The sequence below is a fragment of the Micromys minutus genome (assembly GCF_963924665.1).
Source record: "Micromys minutus genome assembly, chromosome: 6".
NCBI lineage: Eukaryota > Metazoa > Chordata > Mammalia > Rodentia > Muridae > Micromys > Micromys minutus.
In genome coordinates, this window is record NC_137975.1 from 52,276,843 (window position 1) to 52,303,369 (window position 26,527).

General features: G+C 40.6%; 1 protein-coding gene across 1 annotated transcript; it reads right to left on the minus strand.

The window, feature by feature from the left end:
• Positions 1-1,496: 1,496 nt before the first annotated feature.
• Positions 1,497-25,948, minus strand: SEC61A2 (SEC61 translocon subunit alpha 2). Its single transcript, XM_080917916.1, has 12 exons — positions 25,818-25,948; positions 24,015-24,082; positions 22,647-22,712; positions 16,372-16,450; positions 12,644-12,775; positions 12,407-12,516; positions 8,179-8,332; positions 7,162-7,322; positions 6,696-6,893; positions 4,666-4,857; positions 4,195-4,271; positions 1,497-2,533 (listed from the first exon to the last, which is right to left on the minus strand). Exons 1-12 carry the CDS (start codon positions 25,822-25,824, stop codon positions 2,347-2,349), a joined length of 1,431 nt encoding a protein of 476 aa, XP_080774042.1. The 5' UTR covers positions 25,825-25,948; the 3' UTR covers positions 1,497-2,346.
• Positions 25,949-26,527: the final 579 nt, after the last annotated feature.

Below are 26,527 nucleotides of genomic sequence, written 5' to 3' on the forward strand. Positions count from 1 at the left end.
TAACCCACCTTCTTGAGAGGCTGAGGCAGGAGGATCATAAACGTAGCCAGTTTGGGCTGCATTATGAAACCCTGTATCTCAAACAGTTTTTTAAAATGTACTTAATATCATAAGGCCATTTAATTCCTAAAAGTGTACCAAGATATTGCTTCAGTAATGAACATCAATGTTTAATACATTAAGGCTAGGCTAAGAGACTGAAAACCTCGGGATCCTTCACTCAAGTGTGACATTCTTTAGTTTCCTAACCTTACCTCAAAAATACTTGTTTTCCAAAACTAAATCCATTGTAAAAAGATTGTGACTCTGCGTGTATGTGGATGTCAGTAGCCATGGGTATAGACAGATATATTAGCCAATATCTGAAACATAAATCAGACTACACAAGAAACACACAAGTTTCTAGTATGTGCTAGGCCAGTATTCCAGGCTCATTTCCTCGTTCTAATGAGCTCAGCTACTGTGTTGCTTGCGCCTTTCATCCGCTCCAGCATTCAGTTCAGCCACTAGCAGCAGTCAGCATGAGACTTGTTGGCCAGCTCAACATACTTGCAACCTGGATACAGTGGTAGGGGAGATCCCAGAGAACCTTATGAAAGCAGTTTTCCCAGAAATAGTAGGTACAGACACTAAGTGTTATTGCAACACACATTTTTATGCACAAAAATGTAAGCTCCTTTTACAAATCTTTTTACTGGACTTCCTAAGGATGGAATAATTTTGGAACTCTATGGACCAAGTCTGCTTTCCTAGTGACTGAAAATTAGTACCCATGGTAGCACAGTAGCCTTCCCTGTGACTCTAACCCTTTACATTCTTTCTCTGGTTTTTAATCATGGGCCTATCTCCCCAGATATACCACACAGTGTTGCTTCTCTCATGCACAAACTCCTCCTTTCCACAGAGCAGGGACAGGGCCCGGAACAATGGGTGTTGGCCAAGATGTGGGGTGTATCCCATCTTCCCTGGCCCCATGCCTCCTTCCTCAGTGCAACTAACAAGTGACAGCTACTTAGACTTGTCCTTCTGCATTTTATGAACAGTGCCTGTACCTCCGAGAGCTGCCCTTTTTTTTTAACCTTTTTAAATTTTTTTTTTAAATTCCTTTGGAAAACTTAAAGTGGTTCTAATACCCCAGGGTGTTCTCCAGTGTCTGGCGTTAGCTCAAGTCCCTCCTACCTCCCACTCCTACTAAAAGTCAATTACTGAAAACTGTACTTCTGAAAATAACAAGTTAAGTTTTCTTTTTTTTTTAAATTGGAAAATAAAGTATGTACTGTAAAGAATACACAGAACTGGAGCTTTCACACTAAGACTGAGTCTCTTTGAAGATGTTCCTGTCAAGTGCCCTTGTTCCTACTGCCCTGGAGTAATTTACAACCAAAATGACTACATTGGACCTTTTCAAGAATATCCAGATATGTCCTGTATAAATACAGTGAACCTACAGAAATACTCTTAGAGAACACTTAATAGGAATCTCTTTATTTTTCCAACACAACTGCAACACTTTTATTAAATAAAAGTTTATTGTCTACTGTTTACACGTGGGTCCTGCTATGTGTGCCACAGACATGAAGTCCTAGTGTGAATTACTCGTTGCTCACTTCCACTCAACTACAGACACTGCCTGAGAACTGGATCTTGCTTTGGGGATTAGGGAAGGGAAAGAAATACTTGGGGGCATTGGAAGTAGAAGGCATAGCCAATACAGCTAGCTGGACAGCACTCATAGCTGTCACCAGGAAAAGAGGACAAATGAAAAGCAGAAAAATAATTAGTTAGAAGCAATTGTTTCCAGTGACAGAAATAACTTCAATGCTTGATTTTTGCCCGTCCAGGCAAAGTGGCAGTTTGAGGATGGATTAAGAAGGGTGGGGAGGTGAGGGAGGAGAGAATGTGGATAAAATGAGTTAAAAAAGTATAAAAATTATCTAAAATATACATTAGATACAAATGCTCCATAACTCATTAGGGAAGCTCAAAATACTGGAAAGTGGCAATCTGCACTGCATTTATTTTTAAACAAGGGAATATTCAGTGTTCTGAATGTTGTGTGCAAAGCTAACCCATGTCACTGTCTCGCTGTCTGACCAACAGCTTGGCAGATCCACACTTCCCAGCGTCATGGCTAACACTAGACGGACAGTGTCAATAAATAATGTAAACTTCAGTTTTAAGGCAGCTGGTACTGATGCTGCACACAGGCTTAGCTCTGCGCCATTTCAGAAATGGGACAGTGAGCACTGAAAACAACAAACCGAGGGAAGAAAAGGGAACCAGCATTATTTGACAGAAACAGTATGCCAAAATATTTTCCCTTCACACACACAAATAGATGAACATTTAGAAAAACAAAGCACCCATCCCACCAACTTCAGCCTGTTCCTTAACAAATATTTCAAAATACTGATAGATGATAGTGACTGCAAGCAGAATTCCAGTACCAGAGCCAATGGCCCCAAGGAAGTCTGCTAGTACCGACAGGGCGCCGATGCACAGACCCCCAAACGCAGCTGCTGTGGGGATGTACCTAAAAGACAAAAGACCTCTGTCAGACAGCGGAAAGAATGAGGAAAGAATGTCATTGCTAGAAGCAGTGCAACCTGCAGTCTTGCTAAAAGTAACTCCCTCTACATAAACTCGTCAGAGCAGTCCTCACTACCAAAGCAGTGTACACGAGGTAGACTGTTAAGGCAATGAAATCAAACCCCCAAATTTAAAAAACTGTAATAGCTACAAGGCGGTGCAGTTTTTAGCACAGATGATTAGAATTTCAGACTGAAATTAGTATTTGTAATTATATATACAGAGTATATGTACATTATTTGTATGTGTAAACACAAAAATACATGCTCTATACATATTGTATGTTACAGCATACATAGTATATATTTTTTCAGACATGTTTCTATAGCCTCTGGTTGGCCTAAAACTGATAGCAATCCACCTGCTTCAGCTTCCAAATACTGAAATTACATTAATAAGCCACCATGCCTGACTACAATTTGGGAATGAAGGAAGTGGTTTGTTTAGTCTGGATCTCAAATAGCATCTTATCTCCACTTCCAGAGTTTCAAGATCAGAGAGACATGTGGCATCACATCTGACTAGAATATTTCATATTCTTAAACAGGTAGCCCTAGATTTTTCTCTTGTGGGGTGAAAAATAGAGTTCAAACCAGATACATGTACACACTGGCACAACACTCGTCTAACTGCTGAACTAGGGATTGCATTGGCCTGGTACTCGATGGATGGCCCGGAATGGCCCTTAACTTGCAGCAGTCCTGCATTAGCTTCTCCAGTGCTGGAATTACAGGTGTACACTATGTATTTCAACTGAACGCATTAAGTAATGTATGAATTTTACCTCAATAAAGTTGTCAGAAAGACCAAATACCTGATGCCTGGGACAAATGCTATTTCCTGGAGATGGGGGTATATCTATTTTATAAGCTCTCTGATACTTTTATGTGAAGCCAGCCAACACTGAGAACTACTAACATGTATCATTTTAACAGTAAAGTGAGCAATGAGAGCACAGTCTCAATTTAAAACTATACAGGCTGCTGTGGTGGTTTTGAGTAGGTATGTCCCCCACAGACTCATGTGTTTGACCAAACCTCTGAAACTAAGCCCCAATTAAATGTTTTCCTTTTAAGAGTTTCTGTGGTCATGGTGTCTGTTCACAGCAATGAAACCCTAAGACACAGGCCTAAACAAGATCTGAATAAGGACAACAACAGACATGCTAACATGGAAAGGGTCCCAACCCTAACAACTAGGCAAGTAAGGAGTACTGGGAGCAGGAGAAATAGTCTTCCCCAGGGAGGAAGCCGAAGCCACAGCCAAATAAACAGCTCTAAAATCATATATGTACAAATACCGTCATACAGACTGAGAAGATTGTATTTACATGTTTAGGAATGTGTGTGTGTGTACATACACATACACTTGTTTAGGAAAGTATGTGAGAGAGAAAGACAAAAAGGAGGCACTGTGAATTTGAGATACGGGGGGGGGGGAGGAGGATATTTTCAAAGAATAAATTTAAAAGATTATAAAAGGACTAACTTTTGAGGAAGACAAGTTTTAGTCAAATTTCAGTTCTCTTGTAAAGAGCAGGAAACAAATTTGAATAAAGCAATGACAAGACTAACATCTTAGGAAGAAATGACCTTGTGACCTCACCTGTTCAGCTCATGGACCATTGATGTATCTCTGTGGCCCCTCATCACCATCTGCTGTTCCTTAAGCTGCTTGGCCACCTAGCCAAAAAAAATGGGGGGGGGGGGGGTTGGGGAGAAAAAGCTTTTGAAATTAACCTTTTTTCATTTGGTTGCTTTCTACACTGAAAATGTAAGCACCTCAACACAGACATCGTCTCGCTCCATTGAACATAAGGAACCAGAGGCCGCAGTCCTTACCACATTATTGTATGCTCTCAGCCCTTGTATTAACTCTGTAAGGAGGAAATGGATACTAAAGAGGTCTTTTGAATAGGACTGAGTTTTAGAAGATCACAAAGCTACTGTGAAAGTCCAGAAGAACCAATTTTTTGCCTGTTAGGGTAAGTCTAACACAGCTTAAAACTATAAAAGAATTTTGGTACCTAAATACTATGATTTTTGCAAAATTATTTTTAACTAGCCACATACTTACATCTTTGGCTGAAGAACCAGAAACTTCTATCCATGTCTTAGAAAAGAATGCACATGACCCCAACATGAAGATAATATATACAACTACATGAACAGGATCCTCAAATATGGCTCCCATGGACTCAGGAGGAGAGAGATAGTAACAAAGGCCACCAACTGGGTAGGAGCGAGCAGGTCCTCCCCCGCTGACATCCTAGGAGACAAGAATGAAGAGACAGGTCAACCTGATGAGCTGAGAATATTAGGGGTTTTGTTTGTTACAGAGGATTACACCAGGGCCTAGAAGTATCAAGCGTGTGACTTACAATGAATTGTACCATAGACCTTAACGTTTGTCTTCATTCTGTCATGAGGTCTCTCTATGTTGCCCAGGATGACCCTAAACTCTTGAAGTGATCTCCTACTTCTTTAGCCTCCTGAGTATTTGAGTTGTCATGGCCAGAATTTATGTTTGAATTTTTCAAAATAGATGACAATGTTTTAACTTTTAAAAAGCTTTATTACTATGTAATGTGTATGTCTGTGGGTTGGTTACTGGGTTGGCACATTGCATGTGTGGAGGTCAAGGGACAACTTCATGGAACTGTTTCTCTCCTGCCATCCTTTCATGGAATCTGAGGCTCAAACTCAAGAGTGTCAGACTTGCACAGTAAACACCTTTACCTGCTGAGCCATTTCACCAGCCCTATAGCCAATGAACATATACAATTTTAGGAGTTAACTTTGCATCCTTCATTCCTTCAGAATTATGTACTTCATTTTGTGTAAGACACTCAGTGTCACTAACAGAAACATGAGTTTTAAAAATATACATCTACAAAATCTTGAGGATAGAAATGGAATTGTAATTAATCTCTGATTACATAGTTAGAATCTGAAATATTTCGCTGTTATATTCTACAGTATTAAGAATGCAGGCACACCAGGCAGTGGTGGTGCGCGGCTTTATTCCCTGCAATGGGAAGCAGAAGCAGACAGATTTCTGTGAGTTCAAGGCTTTTGGTCTACAGAGTGAGTTCCAGATCAAAGACAGGGCTAAACAGAAAAACCTGTTCTTGAGAAACTTTAATAAGTAAATAAGGCAAGCCATTCATCTAGGCATGGAAAAGCTACCTATAATCCCAACACTCAAGGTTGAGTCAAGAGGATCAAGTGGCTGAGGGCAGCATGAGCCTCAAAAAGCCAAGACAAAAAAATAGCTCACTGTCCAAGTTATACACTTTAGCATAGTTATTTAGAATAAGCACTGTATTTCAAGAAGAACTCCAAAATACTATTTTTTGGTATGAAGCAAATTCTAGAATTTCTATAAATGAATAAAGAAAAACAGGAGATTGCCCTTTTAATTCTGTAATTATGAGAGGGGAAATACTCCTATTATATGATCAAATTTCGGCTGGGTTGCTTTTTAAAAAAATAATGATTTGTAGACTATTTTGCTTTTCTGGACTTAATGGATTCTGTTTGCGGTTTTCAGCCTTGTTAATAACTGCATGCCCATCTCCAGCCTAGTCAAACCCAAACTAGTTTACTGTCATTCAGGTTACAGAAAATGAGAGAAAGGTAGAAAAAGAAGCGCCTTCCCATCTTTACAATGATCTGTAAATAGCTCTCCTCTCCCTATATTGGCAAATATAAAATGTTATAACAGACACAGAACAAGATGACAAGAGGCCAGATGTGGTGGTGCGAGCCTGTGATTCCTACGTACAGAGGCTGAGGCAAGAAGACTCCCTAGTCAGCCTGGACTATAGCATGAGACCATGTCTCTAAACAAAGACTACAAAACAGAAAATCACTTTCAGAGAAGCACTTTTATGATTTTTTTTAGCCTAAAAAGCTATTTAAATAATACACAAAAAATGTTTCTAATATAAAAAATATTAATCTTAGAATATTTACCAAATTTTCAAAATAACAAAATGGTACAGCTAAATAAATTTCAAAATGTTTCAATACCTATCTCAACCAGCTAAAAATACAATTATAAAGTACAAGTTTTAAATACTTAATAAAAATAAATATACTCACGGCCCACTGTCCTAGTAAGTTTACTAAGAAGTTGCCACTAAATCGAACAGACAGCATCTGGGAAATGACGTACAAGTTTGAAACCAGAGCAGACTGGAGGATTATGGGGATATTCGACGTGTAGAAGAGCTTGATGGGATAGCTGCTGTACTGTCCGCGATAGCGGGCCGACTTAATGGGCAAGTCAACACGAAACCCCTAAAAGTAAAATTAAGAGTAAGAGGAACTACATATCCAAGAGTGCACAGAAGGGAGGGTGGCTGCAGAGAAATGGGACAAGCCAGCAACAGAACTTGTATCTTCCCCAAAACCTTCGTTTTTTGTTTGTTTTTTTTTTTTTTTCCTATTTTATGGCAATGTTTTCCCTTCAAACTAGAGTTCAAAGAGTGGTCCTTGAAGCATGGCTTGTTAGACAACACCCTTTTGAACAGCATTCTTGTTACAGCAGTGAGAACATTACACTTACCTGAAAATAGATGACCACAGCAAACACGAAAACTGTGGCGATGAGGTTCATGAGGTTGGGGAGATTCTGCCGATAGAAGGCCTCCCTCAAGGCTCGGACTTTGTCTGTCCTGGTAGCCAACAAATGAAACAGAGCTATGACTGCACCTTCAAACTCCGTACCTGAGAAATCAGACAGAGATGAACTGTGGATACCTCTTGCAAAGTTGCCTCAAAATTCTAAACAAGTAACTTAAACCTAGAGTCAATTTACCAGTTTATGACTCTATGTTGTATGGATTTATGGCATAACCATGTGTGTGGGTTCTAAACATACTTCTCTCATGGAGGCAAATTTCAACATAAATCTGCAATTTTGATTCATAAAGGTTTGCCTCTCGGTTACTCTAGGTAAACAGAGGAAGTACTTTAAGGGATGATAAAAAGCAGCAGCAGCAAAGCAGAACACGAATATGAGACTCAGAGTAGGTATGTATCTACCACACTTGCCACTGGCTCACTGCACCAAGAATCTTAGTGAACTAGCAGTGCTGTTTTCTTAAGGCTGGAATCCAAGTTAGACACTGACTAGTTAGGACAGATGACAACTGAGAAGTGGAAAGGGATATGGGGAAAGAATGAAATCTTGCAAAACGCAGATGCCATTACAAAGCCAGTTAGAGGCAAGGGTGTGGGTGCTCCCCGAGGACGGCCAAATCGTAATGCACTACCTTTCTGTCCCTCTGCTCCATTCAGGAAGGTAAATGACTCTGGCAGCAATGGCTTAAGCAAGATCAAAAGACAAAATTGCAATATTGTTTGCAACCACTGGAACTTTATATGAGCAGAGGTTAGAATGCACTCTTTTGGACTTACTACTGCATACTTCACACATCTGCTCAGTAAGTTTAACATTTAGCATTCATGGTCCCCTGGGTAGCAAACTGGTGTGGCTACAGGCATGTGCTGCTGCATCATGAACTCATTTTCAGCATACATCCAGCAAAACTCGTGCAGTTGCAGTCACTGTGCGATGTACCTCTGCCAGTGTTAATGGTAGTGGGACTAAAGGCCTTCCAGACAATGGTTTCACAGATGTTGGTGGCAATAAAGAGGGAAATACCAGACCCCAAGCCGTAACCCTTCTGTAGCAGCTCATCTAACAGCAGCACAATCAAACCAGCAACAAACAACTGTGGGGAAAGAAATGCACGTAAGCGGAAGCAAGAAAAAACTCAGGAAGGGGCAGACGATCAGCTATTCAGTTTGTGCATTCCCAGTGTCGGACCTGAGCGATGCTCTTCACCACTGTGGCGTGTGCTCTACTAGGCACAGGGCAGTTCTGAAAGTCAGTACTAAGAATACTGCCTCATTACACCATCTGAAGGGTTTCCTTATAGTGTTTACATTACGCCCATGGGGACGGCATTAAATAACCACATCTTAAAATTTAATATGAAGAAACAGAAAATAATCCAAATACCTCCATGTAAGTAAAGGCCAAATAAATTACAGAAAACTTAAAAGAAACCCTCTACTCCTAAAGAATGAAATTGACGCTTTTTACAAAGTACTGTATATATTTTTCTATATAACATAGTATGTACAGAATAAGCCAAAAAATAGAGCACAACAACAATATAAAAAATGTATTCTATACTTATTATGACAAAGATTGAATGTAAATTTGAAAAATTAAGACTTTACCGTGTTTTCAAGCTCATCTTTTTACGAAAACATACTAAATTTAACTTATGCCTATTCTTAGAGAAGACATGCCTATAAAAAATATGTATCAATAAAACCAAGTTTCAATTGTGTCGCTCCTTCTAGGCTGAGGGAGACACGGCATGCTGTGAGCCCTACTTTACACTCTCCCACAGAAAAGGAAGGAGCTTCGATCCCTCCCGCTCAGCACCCCACCTTCATTCCCCTCTACCTGTCAATGAACTGCAGGACTCCATTAGAGCATGCTTACCTTACACACCCTAGATGCCATTTCAGTGCATGTGCAAAGCCTAACTTGTCTACTCGAAGTTTAACTTTCAATCAACTGGAGAAGGGACAGAGTTCTCAAACTCCTAAGAGAGGTCATGGTAGCCTTTTACTATTTGAAAACCCAAGTTTGACATTTTGACAAAGTAAGAGAGAAGTTAGGGCTGGATTTTATTTTGACCAGAGTAAAGTAATGATCACTGAGTATTCCTTGTCATAAATACAGCAACCATCCCCATGGAGGGGACAGTACTTACAAATAAGCCAGTCATGGTTTTGATAGATGAAGAAGTTCTACATTGCCTGAGGCCCCCAATGCAGAATAATGGTGGCCTACAGAGCCATGAATGAATACCCTTTAGGAATGAGACTCTTTTTCCCAGGAGGAGTGATGTATAAATACATCTAAATAAGAAATGGTTTGTGCAATTTGAGAAATAGGAGAAAATAAAGTAATAAGTAAATAAACAGGCACACTGTGTAAGAGGGGACAGAAATGACTGGCAGCAACATCTCCACAAAGCCCAGTAAGAATAGAACAGTGACCGAGTGTCCGTGTGGAATGAACCCTATGAACCTCAGAGTGGACACAAAATCACAGTGCATGTCAACCTCACGTGGGCATACCCACACCACTTAGTTTGACAAAAACATACTCATCTTTACTATGTGCCATGGACAACAACACTTTCTATTTTGTTTCTAATTTCAATCAGACCCAATTTAGATTTCAAACCCAACTAGTGGAAAGGGCACTATGTGAGTGAAACAAAACAAAGTGAGAAACACCTTCCACAACAGCATGCAAACAGTTCTCAAAACCCTACGCTTCTAGGTGAGCACTCACTGACCCAATCATAGCTCTGTAGTGTAGCCACGTTTTCAATGTAAGCAATCCCTTGAAAAGACACAAATGGGTCACTGCCAACCAACAATCAAACATGACATTTTTCTTTATACACTAACACTAAAAAAATCCATCACATTATATACCAGTTATGCCAACAATACATATTTTCCTCATTTCCTTCTAAGAAATAATGAGATTCTGCATGTTTAAAAGATACATCAAAATGCCCTGAACTCTGTATGTCAGTTTAAACGTACGGCTGTGCTGAAAAAGCCACCTCACCCACACAGCTACTCAGCTACATTCTGTGACTCGAAGCCTAGTTTAAGAAATGTAGCAGAGAAATTACAGGTACAAAATGTTCCAAGGGTCTACTAGTTCTGAACGTCTTTTTAAAGTCAAGGCGACTTTAGGCTCAAGAAATATCACAGCAGCAGTGTGCACCTGGTATTCTCAGGCCCTGGACACACCTTCAACTCCAAAAGAAAAAATTTTAAAACGCCAAACTTTATTGGCTACATAAAGCAAACGTTTTAAACCAGCGGTTCTCAATCTGTGACCCTTTGATACTTGTTGACTCCAACCATAAAATGACTTTCATTCATAACTGTAATTCTGCTGTTTTGAGTTGTAATGTAAGTATCTGATATGCAACCCCATTGAAGGGTCCTTCATTCCAGAGGGGCTGACACACACTGCTTTAGAGAAACAAAAACAAGCATGAGGTAGGTCCTATCAGCAGCTCTTTAGCACTGCACCAGCAATAAAAGAGCCCTAGCACTGACGGACACTGACGTCAGAGTCTGGAGGACCTTCTCCCCGTCCTCTGCAGCTCTTCCTTCTCCAAGTCCCAATGGCTCTAAGGTGTCAACGAGTTATTTGTAAATGGAGAAATACAGGAACTACTAATGCTTTTGGGAAACACACTTTACACTGTAAGTGAACTCACTAGGCCTTAGCAAGTTACCAGAGACTCAATAATCCATTAAAAATCTGGCCCTAATGCAGACAAAAAAGTTATTATTTTTATTAGAGTCTAACCTTGTCCTGAGTCAGGCTCACTGACTTGCTTATTAAAAAGAAGAAAGAAAAGAAAGAAATGGTAAATTATGTTCAACTGAGACAGCCATTTATTTCCCAAATACTGATATTTGAGACTATTTTAAAAATAAGAACTTGATCTTTTGAACTGTTAGAAAAAAATCCTGAATTAATTCTAATTTCAAACAGTAAATAAAGTAAATTTCTACAGTAACTAGGACTCTAGTATACATATTAACTTAAAATTTTAAAAAGAAAAAATCCTCTGAACATTACATACAGTCAAAGTTATGTTGGTCTTTAAAAATTCAATTCTGAACTATCCTTGCACAAAGCCCTAGGTTCAATCCCCACTCCTGCATAAACCAGGCATGGCATACAGCATAGGAATAATGTTTGCACCTGGGGCATAGGAATGGGAGGAGCAAAAGCTCAAGGCTATCCTCAGCTATGCCTAAAGTCTGAGGACAGCCCAGGCTGTATGAATGACATTGTCATAACAAACAAGCAAGTCCTCCATGGAGCACATGTATGTGAGTATATATGGTATTTTGATGGCACTAAAATTATTTAGAACATCACAGTTTTGTATTCCACCAAGAAAGAAAAGGGTTAGATACCGTGGTAAAACGCTAAAATCTAAGCATTCATGATACAAAGGCAAGGAGCCTCCAAGTTTGAAGGCTGCCAGCTAAGCTACATCGAGATATCTTATTAAATCCAATTTATTTCAGACATGGACAGCTGTTTTTAATCTAGCTTGCTGTTAATGTACTTCCTGAGATTAGCAAGTTTCATTTCCATGATAACAGTTTAATGTTGTACAAGCTTGACTCTAATTGGTGGTTCAAGAAATCCTTTCCTGCAACCTCCCAAACAACTGGGACTCTAATGTGTGCCACAATGCTGGGATTCACAATTACTTTTCTCAAGTGATTTTGGCCAACAAGTAAACTCAAACATTTATCGTACCAACAGGGCATAAACTAAGTAAGAGCTAGGATGCTAACCTCAGCCAATATGATCACTAGGATCAACTATGGCCAAGCTGACAGTCACCCAAAGGCAGTGAATACCCAACCGCTGCCACCTTGCTGGCAACAACAGGAATGCACTGTTAACTGAGGGAATACAGTTGATTTCAGAGGCATCAGAATGTAGAAAATGAACATCATAGAACAATGATAGAGCGATATCCCTAACAGTGACAGACTGTGAAGCTATTAGAATGAACTTTTTTACATCAACATATTTATGTCATTTCAGTAATAATGTAATTAAATAATTCAGTAGGACATGATTTATATCATTCACCAAAAGAACTGTTAGATAATGGTGCCAAACTCTTTTTATTAGCATATTAAAACACAAGATTTCTTACCTGTATAATGATAAGAAGACAGATCCCAGCACCCATTTCTGCAGGGTCCCCGTACATCCCCGTCATGACATACACAATGGCTTGCCCAATGGTAATGATCATACCAAATACTGACAAAAAAGGAGTATATGCTTACAACCAAAGACAAAAAAACAATAAAACCAAAAAACTAGGAAACATCTTTACCACAAACATACTCAAACTTGGAAAAAGCCCTTTAATTTTATGATTGCTCACGTTTCTGGGCTCCATTGAACAGAGCTCTATCTTTGGGTGTATCTCCAACTTCAATGATTTTGGCTCCAGCTAACAACTGCATAATCAAACCAGATGTTACAATTGGGGAAATACCCAATTCCATCAACGTTCCTGTAAAGGAAGGAACAAAGGGCAAATAACTTTTATACCTAATACTGCTCAGTTTAAAGCATCCCAGCCCTGAACATTTAGACGTATTTAAATATTACCAATTTCCATTGATTCCTTAAACATTAATTAAAGATCATTTATTAACAAACCAGCAACTATGCAATGGGTAAAAAGTGTTAAGCTATAAAAATTTTAATTTCTATAAACTCTAAACTTAAAATATGAAGTCCCTTTAAAAAGAAAACTTTTGGGTCTGGCAGGTATAGCTAAACTGTAGAGAACATGAAACCCAGGGTTCAATATCCTGCTTCAAAGCAGAAAAAAATGTAAAAATCAAGAGGCTAAGGGCTAGCAAGATGACTAAATCAGTAATGGCACTTGTGAACATGCCCAACAACCTGAGTGCAGTTCCCAGGTCCTGCATGATATAAGGAGAAAACATATTCCTGAGAGTTGTCCTCTGACTTCTAAATCCTGCCTGACATGCATGTGCATTTATTCACAAATACATTTATATTTGTAATTTATAACGTGATATAATATAGCTTTGTAGTAGCATACAACCTAACATGTAAGGCCCTGTTGAACTGTCAGCAACACAAAATTAAAAAACATGGGCTGGAGAGATGGCTCAGCAATTAGGAGCACTGACTGCTCTTCCAGAAGCCATGAGTTCAAATCCCAGCAACCACATGGTGGCTCACACCATCTGTAATGAGACCTGATGCCCTTTTCTGGTGTGTCTGAAGACAGCAACAGTGTACTCATATATATAAATAAATAAATCTTTAAAAAAAAACATAAGGAAACAGAGGTGAGGGTGTAGCTAGCATCCTGCCTAGCACATGCAAAGCCCTATTTAATCTCTAGCACAGAGGAGGGTGGGAAGGAGGAAGGGTGGGAAAAAGGAAGAGCTTCCAAGATTTTTGTCTAAATCATTGTTTTTAATATTTACACTAAAATTGTGGGTTATTTAGGTTTTTATCATATTTATTTATTTGTTATAGTCCAGTTCCTCTTCAGATCATATAAACCTTTTACTCTTTTACTTTATTACTTATTTACATTATTTGTCTGGTGTGTGAGTGTCAGTGTGTGGACTGACACAGTGCAATTCTGCATTGTCTTAGTTCTCTCCTTCTATCATGTGGGTCCTGGAGAATAAACTTGAAGATCATCAGGCATGGTGGCAAGTGCCTTAACCTTGCTGAACCATCTCATCAAACCCTATTTGTTTCTAAGACAGAGGCTTGGTATTTAGTCCAGGCTAGCCTCAAACTATCTATGTGTCTAGTGATGACCATGAAGTCCTAATTCTCCTGCCTCTACTTCCTAAGTGCTAGCTAGTCATAGGTGAGTACATCCTTGGGAGGCTCAGGATACTGTCTTAGGTGTTATACTTAGCAAGTGGTACACAGTAAGATCAAGAAGTGCTTTCGGGGGCTGGAGAGATGGCTCCGCAGTTAAGAGCACTGGCTGCTCTTCCAAAGTGCAATTCCAAATAACCACACAGTGGCTCGTAACCATTTGTAATGAATGGGATCTGATGTCCTTTTCTGGTGCTACGGTATCCTCATATAAACAAAATAAATAAATAAATCTTTTTTAAAAAAAGGAATACTTGTTGAATCAATGATTAGATAAGTTAATTATATTTTCATATTGTAATATATGCCCATTAAATGAAGTAACTCACTAAAGACATTAAAAAAGAACAGTACATATGTATATATGTGTGACTATATGAATTTGGGTATGTATATCCTATTTTAAGCATATAAATGTTAATATAAATGAATATGCAAAGGAAAGGTCTGGATGAATATCTGAAACTTACCCACATCCCAGGAATGTGCATCATATATATGTTGGTGCATTTTACAAATGCCGATACATTGAAGACATAATAAAACTTCCAAGAACCAGTGACTGCACCGATCAGAGCTATATGAGCGTGAACAAAGCAGCTGCTCTCTACAGTGACAGTGTGCTGAAAACAAGCAGCTAGTCCGTTCATCCTTCCAGAGAAAGAACTGTCACCACTACCATCCACATGCTCAGGGACATCTCAGAGAAAGGGGTGGGAAGAACGTGAGAGCTGGGCACTAGGAAAGGCTGCACACGCTGTTATGCACCTTATGGCTGAGGCACTCATGGACCCACAGTAGACACTGACCATTTCTCTTCAGTGATCACTGGTAATTTACTTACATCCCAGTGGACAACTCCACACCAAGCGCACTAGGTCACAAAGCAAAAACAAAACAAAACAAGAGGACTGGAGAGATGGCTTAACAGTTCTAGAGGACCCAGGCTTGATGCCAGCACCCAAATGGTAGTTCACAACGATCTGTAGCTCCACATCCAGAGGATGTCTGTACTAGTCTCCATGGGCACGCATGTGAGGCAGTCACCCATAAACATAAAAATGAAGAAGGAAGGAAGGTATGAAAATGGGATAGGGTCTCGGCAGGAGGGTGAGGCTGGTGGGCGAGGGGAATGAGTGCAACCGGAATATTTGAAACTAAGATAAGATAGAAGAAGGGGTACAGCTGGTGAGATGGCTCAGTGAGGAATACACTTTAGTGGCAAGCCCGGCAACCTGAGTTCAATCCCTGGCACCCATGTAAAGGTGGAAAGAACAGCTCCATAAAGTTGTCCTCTGGCTTCCACATGCTCACTGTGACTTGTTTGAGCACACAAACACACACACATACAATTTTAATTAGTAAATGAATCAATAGTACTCCTATATCTAAAAAGCAACTACCAAAAAAACTACCACCGGTTCAAAATATTTCCCGAAAGCATGCAAGCACCGTTTGTGAAATTCAAGCAGCCTCATGATCCGGCCACAACGGGCCAGTCTCACTGCTGGCATCCCTTATTCCCATCTCCTTGTCTGCTGGTCCTGCTGTCTTATACTTGAGGGTTATAGCTCAAGCTTTCCTCTCCCACTGGTCCAAGACCTAAACTCCAATTCGAGTACATCACCTCGCTGACACTGCAAATCATGGGACTTCATACGGGAAAAACCTTAGGATAGGGCTGAGCAGATGGCTCAGTGGGTAAAGGGTTTGCTGCACAAACGAGGTTCAGATCTCCAGCACCCATGGACACATAAGCTGGTGTGGTGTCCCACCTGTAACCTACGCTCTCAGGATACAATATGGGTTGTCTAGAGTAGGTCAGCTAGATCATCAAGATTGGCAAGCCCTAAGTTCAAATGAGAGACCCAGCATCCGTACAAAAGGTAAACTGGTCTTGATGGCACACATCTTTAATTGCAGCATTTAGAAGGCAGGAGGCTATCTCAAAGGGAGAGGCCAGCATAATTTATATAAAGAGTTCCAGGCCAGCAAGGGTTACATAGACATTGTCTCAAAAATATATATGGTAAAGAATGACTGAGGTAGACACTAGTCAACCTCTGACCTTCACTGTGTACACACACAGACATGTACCCACACACCTGAGCCAGTGCTGTCATTATTACGAGCTGGATTCTCCTCCTAAGCAACGGGTTTCTGTTTGGTCTCTCCCATAAAACCACAAAGCAGCTATTTGACAGCAGGATGGAGGTCAGAAGTGCGTACCTCTGTTGGATGCAAGAATAACTCTCATCCAGTAGAAGGGATCCGCAGAGTCCGATGACATGATCCCAAACAGTGGAATCTGAAACATCATCACACAAAACACTTAATGGAACAACAAGGTCGCTCTACAGGCAGACTAGCTCTTAATTAAAATGCACTTCCTTGTGATTTCTAAGAAAGCAAGGATACTTAGTACTCTTGCCAGGTGTGGTGGTGCACACCTTTAATCCCAGTACATGGGAGGCAAAGTCAGGTGGATCTCTGGGAGTTAAAGGCCAGCCTAGCCTACAGAGCAAGTTCCAGGACAGCTAGGGCTGTTATACAGAGAAACCCTGTCTCAAACAAACAAAACCCTGGAATAAAAACTAAAATTCAAAATTCTATAGAATACATACAGAAAATAATACTGGAAAAGACAACTTTTTAAGGGTTAAATACTGATTATATCTAAGAGGCGCGGTTACGATTAATTTTTCTTCCTTACTTTTTTTTTAGGGATTATCAAATACTCTATCATAAAACATCATCTCCCAACCATTTTTTTTTCACAATTTTCTCACTCCATAATGCAGGCTAGTCTACAACTTGCTATGTAGCCCACGATAGCCCTGAATTTTGAGCACTCTAATACAGCCCAATATATAACTTTTAATCCAGCAATAAACAAAATTCTTTTGGGTAGACCTGATGGGTTACACCTGTAATCCCAGAATTTAGAAGACAGAAGCAGCAACAGCAAACAAAAGGAAAGAAGGGAGGGAGGGAGGAAGGGAGGGAGGGAGGGGAGAAGGGAGGAGGGAGAAAACAAGAAAAGAAAAAAAAAACCCTTCAAACTATTGCCTATTACACAACCCATGTTAAGTGTCCTTAGCATACTGGGGAGAAACCCAGAGCCTGGCACATACTAGGTAAGCCCTTTACCACTGATATTATATTCCTCCACGACAACCCATGTCTAAGAAACAGCATTTGGCGAAACCCCCTTCTCAAACAAGATTCATTCCTTTCTCAAAAATGCAGGTTCACTCCTCAAAAATTAGACCTCGAAGCAAACCTTAAGGAAGGAATTGACAGATCTGTGCAAGTTTCTTCTTGCTATTGTATGCACAACTGTGTGTTGAGGCACAGGATTCCATAGTGTGCATGCTAGGAGGTCAAAGGACAACAACAAAAAAATGCAGGTTCCGGCACAAAGAAAATTAAAACGCAAAAATCTGTAGGGACTGAGGAAGTTAGCTCAGTTGATAACCATGTTTTCACACAATCCTGAAAGTGGGAGACGCCATCCCATGGGTTGGATCAAGTGCTAAAGCAAGTCAAAGGGTCAAGCAGGTCCAGAATCACCATTCAGCATTCATATCTCTCTGCTTCCTGACAGTAGACACAATGTGACCAGCCACCCTAGGCTCCTGTCACCGCACCTTTCTGCCACCATGCACGGAAAGCAAACCCTTAAGGTGTGAGCCACAATGCACTATCACATCCTTTTCTGATGTTGCTTCTGTCAGGTGTTTTATGGCTGAACAAGGAAAGTGACCAGTACAGCTGCTAAACAAGAAAAGGGTGACAGGTATGAGACACCTAGAGCCATGGTGCAGCGCACTGAAGGTCAGTCAGTAAACTACCAGCACCTGTATTCTTCCTGCATTTGTTAAGAGGAATTAGAAACAGCAGCTGAGAAGGAAGGGAGTTGAGCGGTGGGGGCAAGTCTCTTAAAATAAAACAGATTATGGGGCTATGCTATGTCTGAAAACTGAGGAATGATCTGGAGCCTAGAATGGAATATAGACCTCCACAGTTAGGTGATGAGGAACTCTTAAGACAGCCCACAACAACCAAAGAGAAAAAAGAAAGAAAAAAGGAAAAAGAAAAAAAAAAGAAACCTCAGAGTCCTGGAAGCATTTAATGTAATGATCTCAGCTTATCTCACCTCCCACCATTCCCTCAAGCTAGAGAAAACTGGCTAGAACTTGTTTTATATCCAGCTGAAATCACCCACACTGGGCAGATCTGCCCAAACATGGGAAAGACAAAAAGCAGCAGAGTACCAACTATATAAACAAAGGGAAAGTAGGTAACACAAAAGCATAAATGGGCCATGCATGCATAAGACATTCCTGAGAAACAGCACTGGTTTCAAGTACGAAAAGTCAGGGAGGTGGGTACTTTTGTTAGGGGGTACTGAATGTAGGGCTCATGCAAACTAGACAAGCCCCTTTAGGGTCAGGAAGTGAGCAACTGGGTTTTTTAGTCTGCCATCATTTTAACTCTGTAGACAATGTCTCTCTAAGCTGCCCAGGCTAGCCTTGAGACCCTCCTGCCTCAGCCTCCAGAGGAACTAAGATCACAGGTCTACAACACTAGGCCTGAATTATCTGTACTTTTACAGGTTAAAGTTTGCTGGTTCTTATATTAAAAGATTAAGTATTTTTAAGATGACAATTCTCATGAATCAACTTATGAAGTTAAATCAGTGTGTGTGTGTGTGTGTGTGTGAGAGAGAGAGAGAGAGAGAGAGAGAGAGAACAAAAGGAAGGGGGAAAGAGATTCCCAACAGGCTTTTTTTTTAAACAAAAATACATATAATTCTAGATATTTATATGGAAACATGAAAGACCTAGAGTTAGTGCTTTTCAAAAAAGAACAAAGCTGCAGGACTTTTCCTGATTAGCGTATCAGTGTAATGTTAGAATCCAGCTCCTGCTCAAAATACAATACTTCAGGCAGTTTTCCCGTCAGAGAAACCAACAGGCACCCTGAGACATTTGAGTCCCTAGCTAACAGACACTCCAAGGTTCCAACATCTCTCCAGCCTAAGTGAGTTTATATCAAGGTGAACGCTGATGGCCACTCCTTATTCTTCTTCTATGCCTCCTGTTTAGGGATGAGAGCCTGCCTGCAGGCTCAGACTGTGAAGCCTTCTATTCTCAGAAATGTGTAAGAAGAGACCCTTACTTTTCCCATAAGGGATGATTCCTTTCTTCAAAGACCTACCATGCTGTCTGATACTGGGGCCTCATTGTGCTGTTGCCTCTCTACCTATCTATGGAATTAATAACTCATATTCCCTGTCTTAATTAGGGTGTCTACTGCCATGAAAAAACACCATGACCAAAAGCAACTTGAGGAAGAAAGAATTTCTGTCATTATCTAGAGAAGCCAGAACAGAAACTCAGACAGGAACTGAAGCAGAGGCCATAGAGAAGAAATGCTTACTGGCTTGTTCAGCTTGTTTTCTTATGCCATCTAGGAGCATCTGACCCACAATGTCTAGGCTCTCCTATATCAATCATTAATCAAGAAAATGCACTGGGCATAGTGGTGCATGCCTTTAATCCCAGCACTCAAGAGACAGAAACAGGCAGATCTCCAAGTTCTAGGCCAACCTGGTCTATACAGTGAATTCCAAAACAGCAGGATACATAGTGAGACCTCGTCTCATTAAAAAAAAAAAAAAAAAAAAGAAGGAAGGAGAGGAGGGAAGAGGAGGAGGAAGAGAAGGAAGAAGAAAGAAGGAGAAGGAGGAGGAGAAGGGAAACACCTGTGAAGCAGCTTCCCCTCAGCAGATCTTAAAGAAGCATTTTCCCAAATGAAGTTCTCTCCTCAGATAACTCTAGCTTGACTCAAGCTGACAACAAAGTAGCCATCATACTCCCTAACAGTCAGTCTGAGGCTCCTCCTGAACCCTCATGTGACACCTTTCAATTACTATTTACTTTGACGCTAAGGGTACTAATATAGGATAGTTTACTATAAAATGGCCATATAGATCAAGACAACAGGAGATCAAGATGTGTTTGTTTTAAAACTGATTTTCAATAAGAGTTCAAGGTAATTCAACTGGGAAATTTCTCAATAAATTGTTCTAGAATAAATTGTTCTCCTTTGGAGAAAGAAATAATCCTCAACCCCCACCTCATGCCACACCTCACAATTAATTTGGAACAGATCAAAAGCCAGTATGTGATAGCTAAAATGTTCAGAAGAACACAAAAGAATCTTCTTGACCTTACAACAGGCAAAATTGTCTTAGCTTGTTCTGACCCAGCATAGTGATGAATTCCTTTAATGCCAGCAGTTGAGAGGCAGAGGCAGGAGGATTTCTGTGATTTGGAGGCAGCCTGCAGCTTGTTCTACATAGCAAGCTCCAGGCCAGCGAGGCTGCACAGTGAGGTGCTTTCTCAAAAAAGAAAAGAAAGCCTTTCTTAGCTGGGTAAGTTAAGTGACACACTCCTCTAACACTCTTGAGGATGCACATGCAGCTCACAGGCCTTCATGGGCTACAGAGGCCCATCTCAAGAACAAGAGCAATGATGCTGGGTTAGTCCTTTAGTCCCAGCACTTGGGGGCAGAGACAGGAGGAGGATCTATGGGTTTAAGGTCATCCTGGTCTACAGAGTGAGTCCCAGGGCAACCAGGACTACACAGAGGAACCCTGTCTTGAAAACAACAACAAGAATAATAAAAATAAGAATAATTGTAGTGGTGATAAAAATAAATTCTTTATACTTTTATTGAACAAAAAAACGTACATATTATATCCAGGAACAAAATTATTAAAGTTCACAGTTCAATAATGAAACAATAACCACTTCTGAAAATTTAAAATAGGCAAATGACATTGAAAGATACTTTACAAAAGACAAACTTATACCAAATATACATCACACAAAAAAAGTTGTTCAGTATCATTTATCAAGGGAATACAAACTAAAACCCCACCTATTAGGACAGCCACCATTCAAGATAGATGAGCTAACTGAAAACAAACAAAACCTTAGCACAAAACACAAGGGAGTCTCAACTGGGGGCACCACAGTAAAAAACATGTAACAGTTACCACGTAGACCACCAACCCTATCCTAGTCATGCACACATGCCTGAGAGCAGACAGACCTGTACACCAACATTCACAGCAACATGTTTCCATCAAAAACTGCACATGAGCCAAATATGCAATGCAAAAGTGAATGCATAAGTGAATATGATATATTCACAACAGAAATAAAACTGCTGGCATGTTGACAACATGAATAAATGTCAGAAATGTTAAAAAGTCAGATGCTAGACACCACAACAGCATATATGTAGAATGCTAGAAAAGACAAATAGTAGTGAGAAAGGGCAGATGGGAGCTTGCCTAGGACTGAAGGCTAGCTGAATAGTGGATCAACAGTTACTAGGAACATTTGAGGGGAAGAAAAATGTTCTGTACCAACTTAGGTAATAGATTCTTGGGTGCACACATCTGTCAAAATTCTTCAAAATGCACAGTTAAAAGTGTTACTGTGTATGTAATAACTCCCTAAAGTTGATTTTTTTTTTTATGAAGGAAAACTACGAGATGTTAAAAGCCTATGGTAGGAATATAAGTGCATGCTTTTTCTTTGCACTTTCTAGATTTAAAAACAAAGACAAGCAACAGCAACAGCAACAACAAAAATCACTCTCTTCCTGACCATCCTAAACAAAATCAAATCAAGTACAGAAATAAAAGTACTTTAATGACCTGATAATTTCAATCTCCAACACAGGGACCAGCAAAATAGCTCGGCAAGTTATGGTACCTTGTTGACCTCAGTTCAATCCCTAAAACCCACAAGATGAAAGGAGAGAACCAACTCCCACACACAGGTCATGATGTGAGGTATACATGCCCACACCCAAACATCCACCAATAATAATCTGGGCAGTGGTGGCCCATGTCTTTAAAACCAGCACTAGAGGCCTGCCTGGTCTACAAAGCAAGTTGCAGGACAGCTTTGAAATCCTGTACACATAGAAACCCTATCTGGAAACAAAACAAAACACAGTAATAATAATAATAACGATGATGATGATGCTCAGCTTAAAATGCAACCCAGTCACACAGCACCTGCCTAATATGCACAAAATCCTGAGTTTGATTCCCCAAACTACAAAAAATTAAAAACAGCAGAACACAGAGCTGAAAAGATGACTTAAGAGCTAGGTGTCCTGGGTGCTTTTCCAGAGGACACAAGTTCAATTCTTAGAACCACAATGGGCAGCTCACAATCACCTATAAGTCAGCTCCAGGGGATCTAACACATAATTCCAGCCTTCATTGGCAACACACATCATACACACTTCACACACACACACACACACACACACACACACACACACAAATAAATCTTACCAAAAATAAAGCAACACTCAATATATTTCAGTATATTGTTTTATCAGTTTTTCTAACTCTTACTAATCAAACCTTAAAATAGTACGGACGTGCGCGCAGTAGTTTGGTCACATACCTGGCAGCACACTAAGAAAATGAAGAGTGTTATAGCAGTCCATAGTACCTTCTCTCTGAACTGAATCTGTACAGAAGTACAAAGAACCATCAATCAAAACCAACAAAAAGTCATTTCAAAGCAAAAATCCACACTAAGGTACCATAACCATCCCCCATTGGTTTGTCGCAGCTAAAATAAACAGCCCAGCATCTCAAACACGTCTTTCCTTTCAAAATGAATAGTATTTTTTTTTAAGTTTTCTGAGTTCTTTGTATATTCCAGATATGAATCCTCATGTCAGATGTACAGCTACTGAAGGTTTCCTCTCGTCCTGTAGGCTGTCTCTGAATGCCCCTTTCTTTGCTGTGCAGGGACTTTTAATGTCATGAAATCCCACTTGTCAGTTGTTGGCCTTGTCTTCTGAGTGACTGCAGTCCTATCCAACTACACCTCCATCTAATGGTGCCTTCTCTCCTCTTTCTTTCTTCTCATGGTTCACAGTTCAGGGTTCCTTTGCTGCATTAAGGTTTTTACTCTATTTAGTGCTGATTAAATTTGAAAGATTCAAGTACATCTTGTAACAGTTAAATCTTTATCTCCAACTAGCTCCTCTATGTTGCCACAAGAAAGACAATTTAAATATAGACATTCTCATGTACACCATACAAGGGTAGAAGAAACTGAAGGGGAGGCAAAGTAAAGTAAATCCGATGATCCATGAGTGTCAAGACAGACAGGGAACTTGGTGAAATACTGAATGATTTTACACAGGAATCCTGGGATATCTCACTAAAATATGAAAAGTTACACTTTAGGATGTCTAAAGTATAACTGAGTAGCCATCTCTACCATCACAAGCCATTAAAAATTAAAAGTACTTCTAAATAAAATATTAAGTCTGATGACAAGTCTTATCAATCTCTTTGTCTCTACTTGTTATTAATTTCCTAAGAACTAACAGTATAGAAGAGGATAGTCTGGTAACTGGAAAATTTGAAATGAATATTATTTCTGAAAATTTTAACACATACATAGGAGAAAAATAAATGTAACTGAAAAATCAAAAACAGGCCAGGCGGTAGAGGTATGTATACTCCTTTAATCCCAGCACTGGAGAGGCAGAGACAGGTGGCTCTCTGAGTTCAAGGCCAGCCTGGTCTACAGAAAGAGCTCCAGAACAGCCAGGGCTATTATACAGAAAAACCCTGTCTCAAACAAAAGAAAACAAAACCAAACAAAAACAAAATTTATACTTGTTTGCAAGAAAAGGAGGTAATGGTTTTCCCACTTACAGCCAGAAATGGTTGGGGTAAGCAAATCAACCTTGGTGGTTTTGCAAAGTCAGTCACTCTGTTACCTGCTAGGTTACTAAAATATTATACTTACTTTCCTTTCAGGCTTCTGAATTTCTGGTAGAACTGCACAGAAAGGTTTAATAACTTCTAAAAACTTGACTGTAAAAAGAAAATGTATAGTTTAAAAATGTATCTTTGAATGGTTCCAAAAACAATTTTTCCTTAACAGCAGTTTATCACATCCACCCAAATTAAATAATCATGACGTTCTCAAGTTCAGATGGGTAGGTCTATAAGAGACAAAGCCTCCCAGAGAGCTGCTAAATAAACAAGGAAAATAAGTAATGAACCATGACTTCTTTGGTTCTTCAGATTTAAACCCAACCCTTTTATATATGCAGAACAGAAGATAATCAGATCATCACTAGATGAAATAAGCAAACAGTTTATCACAGAACTTAGCTAATTTGGCAACAGCTGGTAAAATAGCAGACGGAGCCTTTCCCAGGGAACGGTGTAGTAGGATATGAGCTTAACATTCACTAGGGGAAAAACAGAAACAAAATACAAAAAAACCAGGATCACCTCCTACAGACAACGTTTTTAAACTTGACAATCCCTACTTCATTTCAGTTAGCTGCAATTCAAGGTCACTCTCTAAGTAACCACAGAAAGTACTGGCTGCAAGTACTCACAAGAATCAACTCAGAGACTGGCAACTACATTTCATTAGAAAGGACTGCTTTCCCAGGCTACCTCTGCAGTGAATGGAAGACAAACCAAGGTTTAGGGATAGACACTGCCTAAGGGGGAAGTCACTGATTATGGTTATAATCTATAATTGTCATGTTTGTTATCTAAGTACGTTTTGGACTATTTAGAAAGTAAATCTAAACTCTGAAAACAGTCATCTGTAATATAAAACAAAAAACAAAACAAAAAAACCTAAGGGTCACATCAGGAAACTCCCTAGAATCTCCTTATTCCCCTTTCCTTCCCATCTCTGCCCAGGCGACTCTCCGAGATTTCTCGGCATTTTATGATTTACTGTACTGGCGTTCAGGTTCAAACGATGCTGTTGCATGCCGCCATGTATGGCCTCTCCCCGTGGTGAAGAATTCTATTTTTATTCGCAATTCAAGGCCAAGGGTCTCTTCTATTTCCTTCCCAATTTCCCCCAAATGTCTACCGTTGGCCAACTGGGTGCATCACTTGGACATGCAGTTTACGGGTCACTTTATATACTAACATGTGAACTGCTAGGTAACTATTTGTGTGGACATACATGAGGGTGAGTGATTGGGCAGGGCCCTTGAAGGATCTTATAATACGAGGCCTCGACCATACCGCGCGCACCAACTTACAGTTTTCAATGAACACTACAGAATGACTGGGAAGTATTAATCAAGAAAAATGCTGAGCTACCGATCACACGCCTTTCCTCCCCTAAAACCATGCTATGAATCACATTTTTTTTAAATGAAGGAGACTTATTCATCGCAACACACCAAGGAAATGTAATTCAGAAATAATAATTTTTTAAAAAAAAAAAATTAATGAGTTCCTGAAATCCAGAAAAAGCCCAAGTGGTACAAGCCATGGAGTGTGCTAACTCCCCCCGCCCCCAGCCAATGGTCTCCCCGCGCCATCCTCGCTCCTCGCCTCCTAAGGGGAGCAAACAAGGACCTCTGGGTCCCCGTGACCCGCCGGGCAAGGCCTCGCTGACCGGAGGCGCCTTGGCTGAGGTCCCCAGCTCGCGCAGTCCGCGGCGACGCCAGCGAGGCCTGCGCATCCCCCGCCCCCAAGACGACCCCAAGAAGGAAGTGAATCCACTGCCCACAGCCCGAAAGGGACCCGCGGCCCTCGGGGTTCGCGCTCCAGCCACCACACTCACTGCCCATGGCGGCGGCTCAGCACACCCGGCGGGCACCCGCGGCCTCGCTGCAGCCTTTGCTCCTCTCCTCACGAATCTGGCCTAGGGAGCCGAGGCTCAGAACACGCTCCGGCCGTCCCCGCACAAGCTCCGCCCACAGAGTCATGTGACGCGCGCTCTCGGCTCCTCCCAGACCCGCCCCCAGACCTGGCCTCGGCCGTTGGCGGACGGCCACCGCGTTGCTATGGTCACCGTTGGCGCGGCGGCGGCGGGGGCGGCACTGGACTCCAGGAGACCAGGCGGCCCGCCATAGTGGGCGGTTCTTGGTTGCACTACCTAATTCCAGGACTAGGGTTTTCCTTTTCAGAGCTGTTTTCTAGATAAGGTTTACCAGTCCAGGCGTCCTGTTGGTCCCCAAAGGCCTAGAGCTGAGCTGCCAGAACCAGCCTTTTCTTTCCGCCCTATCTTACCTTCTTAGACATTTGTGAAAACTGGTAATAACATTGCAGCCAGCAGCTTACAAAAGTACTTCCAGTTTTCTACCATGCTCCCTCCCCATCTTCAAAACAGACAGCAGGTTTTATGCCTCTTTATCTGTCTCTCAGAAATAAATCTTTTAAAAATCTTTTTAAAAACAGTAAAACTTCCAAGGTAAAACAGGTAAACTAGAGAAGTTAATTTCAGAATATTTTCCCAAATAGGAAGTATATGGAAAACATAAGAAAATTGAG

What these genes read in the sequence shown, in the direction of transcription:
- SEC61A2 (XM_080917916.1), bottom strand. An exon ending in TTTTCTTAGTGTGCTGCCAG is followed by an intron (nt 16,451 to 22,646) that starts GTATGTGACCAA and finishes ATGATGTTTCAG; the next exon opens with ATTCCACTGTTTGGGATCAT. An exon ending in ACTTACTAGGACAGTGGGCC is followed by an intron (nt 4,858 to 6,695) that starts GTGAGTATATTT and finishes CTTGTCTCCTAG; the next exon opens with GATGTCAGCGGGGGAGGACC.